This window comes from Rattus norvegicus, chromosome 10 (assembly GCF_036323735.1).
Source record: "Rattus norvegicus strain BN/NHsdMcwi chromosome 10, GRCr8, whole genome shotgun sequence".
Lineage (NCBI taxonomy): Eukaryota > Metazoa > Chordata > Mammalia > Rodentia > Muridae > Rattus > Rattus norvegicus.
In genome coordinates this window covers 34209763-34219874 of record NC_086028.1, presented here as the reverse complement: position 1 = coordinate 34219874, position 10112 = coordinate 34209763, and the positions used below count along the sequence as shown (strand labels likewise).

Below are 10112 nucleotides of genomic sequence, written 5' to 3'. Positions count from 1 at the left end.
CTAGTCTGTGCCTCTACCTAGCACCTTCCATAGAGCCCCCTTCACATCCTTGTTCCTCAGGGTATAGATCAGAGGGTTGAGCATGGGGGTGACAATAGTATAAAAAAGGGCAACAAACTTCCCCTTGCTCTCAGAATACGTGCTCTTGGGTTGCAAGTATGTGTAAATGGCTGAGCCATAAAACAGAGAAATCACTAGAAGGTGAGACCCACATGTCCCAAAAGCCTTTCTGCGTCCAGCCATTGACTTTACCTTTAGTACTGCTCTAGCAATGTGTCCATAGGAGGCAAGAATTAATGTTGCAGGGAAGACCAAGATTATGGCTCTGGCTACAAACATCTTAGCCTCTGTGTCTCCTGTGTCCTTGCAGGCCAACTTGAGGAACACAGGCATCTCACAGAAGAAATGATTCAGTCGGCGTCCACAGAGAGGCATGGTCATCATGAGTCCTGTTTGAATCAGAGAGTTCAAGAAGCCTCCTACCCAGGAAGCAATGGCCAATGCCTGGCAGAGAACAGGGTGCATGATGGTCGTGTAGTGCAGTGGACGACACACAGCAGCATAGCGATCAAAAGCCATCACCACCAGGAGCACACACTCAGTGGATCCCAGAGCAAGATATATGAAAAGCTGGGCCACACACCCTCCATAGCTGATGGTCCTGTCAATTCCATGAAGGTTGATCAGGAGCTGGGGCACAGTGCTGGTTGTGAAGCAGAGGTCCAGGAAGGAGAGGTGTGAGAGGAAGAAGTACATAGGGGTGTGCAATCGAAGGTCCATTCGGGAGAGAGCAATGATGGTGGTGTTACCAAAGAAAGTTAGGGAGTAGACAATTGAAATAAAAACAAAAAGGATGAGTTCCAGCTGAGGCCAATCTGAAAAGCCCACCAAAATGAATCTCTCTTCTAAAGTGGCATTGAAACTGTCCATAGCCTTTTATGTGCACAAACAGCAATGGGTAACTTAGTGTGCACTATGAAGATCAGGAATTTATACAACATTCCCTAAACCAGGTACTTTGATTTCCATGTTGCTGCTCAGTTACATCTGTTGAATAGTCTTTCTCCCGTTATTATAGAGATCAGTGGATTAGAATGATATGGCATTTGTTTGAACGTTAGCCCTACTGCCTGTGTTTTCCAGAACTCTAGTCACGTTTGTCAATTCCTTGAATCTGATGCTTCCTTTTGTGAAAGTAGAGGTGATATCTTGCCTTGCAAACAGAACAGATATTTGTATCCAAGTGCACTAACTTGGAAATAGCATTTAAGAAAAAATGAAGGGCTGGTGTTTGTCTTGCCAATATGGTGTTTCGCTTTGGTTCCAAGCACTTCAAAAGTCAAGCAAAATAAATGAAAATTGAACATGCAAAAATGCAATACAATTCTGTGGTCTTCTCTTTGCTTCTCTACCAGGTACAGTGTTCCTGTCTATTAAGTCCCAGGGCTAAGCAGACAGAGATGACATGTTTGTCCCCTTCTACACATCTATGGCCTTCTTCTTGCTGTATGTTGTTTTTACACCAATCTGCAAAACCTTCTCACACCAGAGCCACTTGACTTAAAAGATTAAGAAGAGTGGAGTTCTGTAATTTCAAGGGAAAATTACTCATAAATTTGTTTCTCTTCACGAGTCATTGCTCTTCCGATTTATGGCACATCTTCAATCAACTTATCAACCCACCTTTGGAGTATCCAGGAGGAGTTGTTCTTATTTCTCAAATCTAAAGTTCCTTGCATCAATATTCTCTAAAATTTGTTACAGTTAATGAAAATCTTTCTCATCTCTTTATTCTTCAAAAGCTCCGAGTTTCTGGCACAATACAACACAGTGAGTTTAAAAAGACTTGTCATCCCTTATAGCATGGTAATCTTAATAATATTGACAAGTGCTATGTTACTGTTACTTTCATCCAGAGCATGTAGAAGATATAAATTATTTTGTTTTTTGTGAAATAGCTGATTTTTCTCTTCAATATAGTCTCACGAAATATTATTATCCATGAACACACTTTGATGAATTATAGCAATGGGATACTCATAAAATTCCTTGTCATTAAGGTTTAATAGTTCTTGTGACAAAATAGTAAAAGTATATGAAAAAGTTCCTCACAAAGAAAGAAATCAGTGTTGACAGAAGTCTCACCTCTGCTTAGTATGAGAACTTCTGCCAAGTTTATACAATGCCTTTTCATTAAATCTATATTAGAATCTATATACTAATGGCACCATGCTGGTTCCATGCTGCAAGGTATGCACTGGAGTACCACACTACAGCCCTTTTGGAAAACAATGGAGAACATGTAAATTATAAACATAAAGTGTTAGTATATATGCTTCTCTAATCAACACAAGCAAGATAGATTTAATTGGGACTAAGTGCTGTGATGCATTTTTAAATTTTGAGAGATGTGTTGTATGCACTTTTAATACTTGTGTGTCCTACCAATGTTTTTTAAAGACCACCCAACTGGATCTGCTGAATTTACTCAGCTGATCACAGTGCACAGTGGAGGAATAAAAGTCTCTCAAGAAACATTTCTGGGTGAATTAATGAATGTGTTCCATATCCTGGTATTGTGAAGGAAACACATGAATATCTCAGACATATTTACTATGCAATAATAATGAATTAGCAATGTCTTGTTCTCGTTTATGGTATGCTAGATCCTGGTTACTCATGCTGTACACACTAATCTCAATTATATTTATACTATCATATAGACACTCTTAACATACTTACAATTCAATAAATATCAAAGAATTATTATATGAAAATTCCTGGAAATCTGATCCCCAAAGCCTTTAACACAATGTAACCAAGAGCTACAGACATTAAGCAGCTTCCACAGCCTATGAAACAACACTGAACAGGCAAAGTTGACCTGAGGTTTAAAACCTCAGCTGGACAAAGATAGAACTAAGAGGACCGTTCAACAATCATTTATGTTATAAGTAGACACCAGAACGTGACCCTGGAGTAGTGTTCAAAGAGTCCGTGTGAATATGTAGTGTCCACTTGACTAATGGACTTTAACAAATGCAAGCTAAGATTTGATAAAATGTTGGTCCAGAACTTAAAAATAATACCCTTAGTTGGGAAGAAACCCAAAGGTAATGTCTTCTTCATGTTCAGGTTCTCAAACCAAACTTGCTGAATAAAGCTCTGAGCTAGATTCTTCATAAGAATTTCTCTCTTTGACTCATTGATATATCGTGCCAACTATCTTCAGGATAATTATATCTTTAGTCTTCCATTTTCTTATAAATATAGCTATGAAAAAACGCAAGTTTTTATAGTCTCCCTGACAAAATCAGATTATGAAATTGACCTATTTAAGACTTAATTACCTAGAGTAATGACCAATGCATGAGAGTGCTTGATATACCCCTGAGCTGACAGGGATAGACTGTTTCCACATTTGAATGGGTCCCTAGGCATGAAGCACTGCCATTGTGTCTGTCTTGTGTAGACAGTTGGGTGTAGACATACCCCTGTTTACTTGGAATCTGGTCTTGAGTTTGAACTCTAGTGTGCAGTGAGAGTCTCAACACCATGCTCACTGTAGCTTAACATTTCTTCATCTCTGTTCCACTGTACTGACTTTCCTCAGCCTCACCAAGACTCAGTCCTGCTTCTGTTTGTGAGAAAGGATCTGAGGTTCTAATCCCCATGACTCTACAGAATAGTTCGATCTTCACAACAACAGCCATGCTGTCTGAAGTGAAATTCTAAGTCACATCTGAAACTGATGCTAGTGACTGGTCTGGGCTGCGTCCAGTAAAGCTTACCTCCCTCTCCCTGTGTACCTATTATTTAGGTATCACTTGCTGCAGAAATGATAACTTCCTCTACGTCACAGAGCTTTTCTCTACTCTTTCTGGGGCTTGGATGTGGAAGTCAGGCTCATTGTATCTATACTGGGGAATCACAAAATAAAATATCCTGGGAGCCTTTTCTACCTTTCAAAATTAAATTCAAATTTCTTTATACATGAACTGATGAGTCCTTCCCATCATTGGAAGTTCCATATCTCATAGCCCAGGCGAAGATTGGATTGTGCTTGCACTAACTCAGGGACTGGGCAGCACTGAGCTTCCCTGTGGCAGTCCAGTGTCTGTGGATAAGAGGTGTGGAAGACACAAATAACAGATTTTATTCGGTCAAAGACTGAATATCAAAGAAAATAGTGACATGAACTCTAGTGAAGCTGACAACTTAAAATTTCGATTTCACTTCATATTGCTTAAATATTGTATTCCAGGGAAGAAGAGAATGATGTTTATCTGACATATAACCACTCATGATGGCTTCTGTTTCTATTCCATTCATCCACTACCTTCCTGCAACTGAATCTGTAAACAAATAGGATGCCTGACATGAGACAGAATGCAGAGTATTAAGTCCTTAGTGGAAGGTTGCTTTAAAGCTCTGATAACAGACTAAAGGACAGCAAGTTTGATAAAGCACATAAACATCCTACATGTTGAGCAGGTGATTTAAATAGAGTTTTTAGATTAGATAACAAGTGTGTAAATTCTTTAAAAGCAGTACACAGACTGTGCACCCTTTGCTTTGTTCTTAAAAGGTCCAAACTCAACCAACTAATGACATTTCCAAGATGGCAGATTGTGGCTTAGTGTGAGCAGAACTGTAAAAAGAATGAACTGATCTATAAGTACGATGCTGTGAATGGAAGGGACTCCCCTTTACGTGGAATGATGCCTGGACACTTAGAGCTGAAGATTTGATCAGAAAACTGTAAAGGCACCCTGCAGTCATTGGCTGATACACTTCGATGTTGGACACTACTTTCCAGCCCTGATCTTTGTTTTGTAGGTTTAAAAGTTTGTTATCTGTACCAAATCTCTTTGGGTCACGCAAAGCACTCTTGACATTTACGTCTTGACAATACTTGATTTTGGCTACAATAAGGTCAGTGGTTATCTGTGTTCAGCTTCCTGTGTGTTTGTGTGTATGACTTTGTGCATGGGCCAGTGTATCTCTACACAATCTCCATAGTTACTGGTCAGGATACATGTTTGAAATTCTTTGCAAACAGCACATGTTATTATATGTTTCATGCCAGTCCACTAATTTAATATTGCCCACCTGCAGTAGAACACTATTCAAACTGCAACATTCAATCTTCTGTCTGAGCAAGTGGTGGGTGGGAGATTCTCAGGAATTTTTTTCTGATTACTTCCCTGTGCACTGTATTTTATAATCCATTTCTTTCTATTATACCATGCTCTGTCTTCAGTATCTGGGCTAGGAAATTACTATCAAACCACTTCAGGTACCAGACCAGCCTCCTGCCCCACATGTTCAGCTACAGGAGCAATAACTCTCTGACTCAGGTATTGTCCCCTTCACTAGAACCATAGCATCCCACACTGTCCCACAGGCATTTCCAGGGTAATCTTCAATACTGAGAATCACTCAAAACAACACGATGACATTGTCAGTATACTGCCACAAAATCATGGTTTGAATCCTGCTACCTTTTCTTTTTCACATGAAAGTCTAAATTGACAAGTTGCTTATTTTGTGCCTCAGTCTAAGGCTGGGTTTCCTCTCCTTGTCTATCTTCCAGAAAGTCTTCCTAGTGTTGAAATCTGTAAATTTAATATGCTGTACATGTTCAGATGAGTGAATAGATACCGATGAAAACAATCAATAATAAAGCATGCCTTTTCATACATTTAATGTTTTATATGCTCCAACCAGGAAGGTGGAGAGTAGGACCCAGTGCCAATTGCCCAGTGGAATATTGTCATTAAAAATTGTACACTGAATCCTGAGAATCTCATTCAATCATTACTCACCTAGAGCTCCAGGAGAGAGAACCATTTCATTTACTTCCCTAGATTCTGTTGGCTTGTGAGACACATTTAATACTGTATCTAGAGAGGTTCAAGGTAGACTTACTTCTTTGGTGTACTGATATCTTTTATGGGGTAGAGGTTTTGGGACAGGGCTCCCATCCTGGAGAAGTCATTACTAACCTTCAAAGTAGAGATATGCCCCTGTGCAGCCAATGTTTATCCTAACCAATAGAGATCAGGTTGGACCTGGTAGTTTATCAGAGAACCTCTGGATTTTAAGGTTACCTACACATATCCTGACCCTCAGAGCATGAATGAACACCTTAGTTCTGTCCTGGGGGCATTGTGTATTCCTCCTGACAAAAAACTGTTCATCAAGAATGTCCTTGGAGACCTCTGTGCCCCAATGTGGCAATTAAGTGCAGTTGGCAGACTCTCAAAGACCTGTCCTACAGATCCAGCTATTCTTTATGCTGCACCCAAGCTAACCAGCGCTATTCAGCATGCTCACAACATACCTCACTCACTCTTGAGACTCTGCATATTGAGATCCTCTGGTTCAGCCCAGGTCCAATCCACAGTCAGACCAAATTCCTTGTTTCATTTGGAATTTGACTGCACATCTCCTTCAATGGACTCCTCAGACAACATTTTTATTCTCCCCTATGTGTAAACATTTATTCCCTTGATGAAAACCTTGAAATGAAATGCAGAATATGTATGTCACGTCCAATAGTTAATGCATTCTTTCTCATGTTTATCCTGTTTTATCTACAATAAATCTTAAAACCAATATTTTCTGTGGTAATGTAGACTCGGGCAGAAAAGGGGAGATTTTAAAGGGGCCAATGGACAACCAAGACACTTAGAAAACTGCTCTCAACAAGTTCTAAATCTTGTTTCTTTTTGTTTCTTGAGACTTTGCCATCTCTGCAAAGAGGAAAACCATAAACGAGGGACTGTCTCTCCTTCTAAAGGGAAGATTGGCCTTCAGCTCTAGTAGTTGCTGCCCTTGAAGATCAAGGTTGGTCAATGTTTTCTAGTGATGAACCTTTAAAGATAACCATGTGATCCCTCAGGTGACTCAGCACCACAAAGACAAATACATATTTTTGTTTAGATAAGAAGGCTTTCTTTTCCACCTTGATTTAGATTATATAGTAACTTTTTAAAAAATCACTGAAGAGTACAGTATAGGGAAAATTAGTTGTCTCTAGTGGAACCTCACTGGGTATACAAACCATGTTTAAGGCAGGCCCATGACCATCAGTTGATGCCCAAAACCAGGTGAACTCAGTGGCATTTTTGGAGGATGTTTCACTCATACTGCTGTGTTCGAGCTTTTTTTTTTTTTAAACCTTATCAGGTTCTTCCTTTTCAATTTTTTGTTTTCACAGGATTTCTCAATAGTCAATTTTGTGTGTGTGTGTGTGTGTGTGTGTGTGTGTGTGTGCGTGTGTGTGTGTGTGTGAGTGTGTGTGTGTGTACTTGTAATGTGTTTCTTGTGCTGTCTGTTTCATTTGTTTGTTTAATTCTTTAATGAGAAAGAGAAAGAAATGAGGAGTGTGGATTTGGGTGGTTGAAGAGGTGGGGAGGATCTTGGTGGAGTTTCAGAGAAACTATGGTCAGAAAACAGTATGAAAAAATCAATTTCAATAAAAACAAAACCTTTTGCATTAGATGACAGTAACTACAGTGAACCGTAGCTATTCAGCATGCCGAGACTAAGGACTCTGGAGTGCTCAGCCCTAAGTGGGACATTTGTATTAGTCCATCTCCCCGCAATGCTCAGATAGCATTGCAGGAGAAGATTTAGGAAGATTGTAAAGACACAGGCAGTGGACACTTGCAGTGAAATAGTATTTTCAGGGTATGGAAGTGTTATTGCACACATGTGGTCAGACTGGCTAAGATCACACGCTCAACCTAAACAAGATCATATTGGCCAAAGTGCCAGCATGGAAGGGGAGGGCTCATGAAGCCCCACCTCTAGCTGAGGAAGTATTGACAATTGATCAAAAAGGTCAGTTTTTTTTAAAGATATATTTCTGGAGAGTCTGCACATGCTCTCACAGATGATGCTGTACACATACCATAAAGAGGGGTAAGTAGACACAGTGGGTTTAAAACCAAGGCACATGGAATTGGAAGGGAAAGAAGTAAAGTAGTTAGGGGAGGAGCCAGAGCAGGCATTGAGGGAAGAGTTTATCAAACACATTATACTCATATACGAACTCTCAAAGAATAGAAAGAGATTTTAAATAGTCATTAAGTCTTTGATAGCAAATTTTTCAGGAGCAAAAGGAGTTATTGTTACAAAGGTTGGCCTTGAGCATAACTGATTTTCAAAATTCATTTGCCCTCTATATGGTGAAACCATTAGACATGGCATTGGAAATCCTCACCTACAAGTTAGAGAATGTTCCTAGACCTGAATCGTACAACTCCACATGGCAGACTCTGTGGCATGGAATGTCGCTGACCATGCATTGTAACCCATCTCGATCCCTACCAGAAACGGCAACTTTGCTCCCAGCATGACTTCTCATTCTAGTCCCTTATCTAAACACTTCATGGATAGCCCACTATGAATGGGACTTTATAATCTCCTATTAAATACCCCAATGACTATCTGATTCCAGAAAATTAATGGCTGAGTTCACCTGTCCTAATACAAATAATAATTCCTAAAATTTTCCAGCATATTGGATAACTGTGGTTGACAGCATTTAATTGTACACTTACAAACAGCTAGTTGAGATGATTATGATTGTTTTCAGGACAAAGAATAATAAATGTTTGAGGTGACAGACATGCCAATCAGCCAAGTTGATCATTGTATACTGTATCTGTCTATTGAAAGATCATGCCATACTCCAAAACTACTACAGGTCTTAAGACTAGGCTTTTTCAAAATATAAAATAAAATAGAAATAGTGTTGGCATATAATTATTAAAGCTGAAATTATGTGAGAAAATGCAACTTTAGGCATGCCTATGTAGTCTGCCTTTTCCTGCAAGCAGGAAGCCATAATGATGACTTTGACTTAGTCACCAAGACTGGTCATGTAAGGTTGTAATGAATCTGAATAAACAAGCCCACAAAAGTAATATTCATCTTAAGGCTGATTCTGTACCTACAGGTATGTATCTAATGAAGTCTCTAGAATTTACTACTCAGAGATTTGTTTGTTTGCCAGTCCTTTACAAATTATTTCTTCTTTTCCTGAAAAGTATAAAAAAATGACTTGATTCAGCATTTTCTTGGAAAGTTACACTTCTGTAAAGTTCTTCATCTATATATAAACTAACCAAACTTGTATGCTTTTCTCTTGACAATCAGCTTTGTATGAATTGGTTTACTCTACACAGCTAAAGAACCCACATAAGAACCAAGAGGTGGTCTCAGGAAATCTCTCCTTTCTCAATGGTATTCACAATTCCTATGCATTAGTTAAATTACATAATATCAAAATGATCTCCAAGATAAAGATAATATAATCCCCATATGACCTTCTAATAATTTAATATTCTTCCTTTGTTATGTAAGTGCCTTGAATCTATTTGGAGTACTGGGATGAGGCTGTCAAAGCTTCTTCAGAAGGATTAATATATAAGATCTGTAGCTGGTATTTTTTGCTACTTTGTGGGTTCTTCTTTCTTCCACCATCCTCAACCTTTTTTCACCCCCTTCAACCCTCTAGTGCTAGATAGGAGAAAGAAAAAGGGGAGATAAAAAGAGTAGAGAAGGGGCTGGGGATTTAGCTCAGTGGTAGAGCGCTTACCTAGGAAGCGCAAGGCCCTGGGTTCGGTCCCCAGCTCCGGGAAAAAAGAACCAAAAAAAAAAAAGAGTAGAGAAACAAACAGGGGGAGGAAAAGGAAGAGATCCCCGAAATTAATTTCTTCTTGTTTCTTCTTTGAGCATAACAAACCACAAACTACGACATCCATACCCATCCCAATGACCACCAACTACCAACATTGCTTTTCAGGGTTCTGGCATTTATATACCATCTGAAGAGTTCCCAGAATTCCAAACATCGCACAATTGCAGAAACTATCTGCAGCTGGCATAAACACACCTCTGTTAGAGCACGAGGCAAATCAGTCAGCTACTACAGACAGTCGGAAGCAGCTCCATATCTGGGATTAAAACAAAAATACCTCCTTATAATATTTCTGTGTTTGGAAGCCAAATTCCATATGCTGAGTAAAGCATCTCAGATTATGATCTTATTTTCCTGGGAACAGAAGCCAGGAAACTAGAAGGGTAGAAAATGTCAG

At 39.3% G+C, this 10112-nt stretch overlaps 1 protein-coding gene across 1 annotated transcript; it reads right to left on the bottom strand.

Moving 5' to 3' along the window:
* Or2y1c (olfactory receptor family 2 subfamily Y member 1C) lies at nucleotides 1-930 on the bottom strand. Its single transcript, NM_001001091.1, has one exon. The coding sequence runs from the start codon at nucleotides 928-930 to the stop codon at nucleotides 1-3; it is 930 nt and encodes a 309-aa protein (NP_001001091.1).
* Nucleotides 931-10112: the final 9182 nt, after the last annotated feature.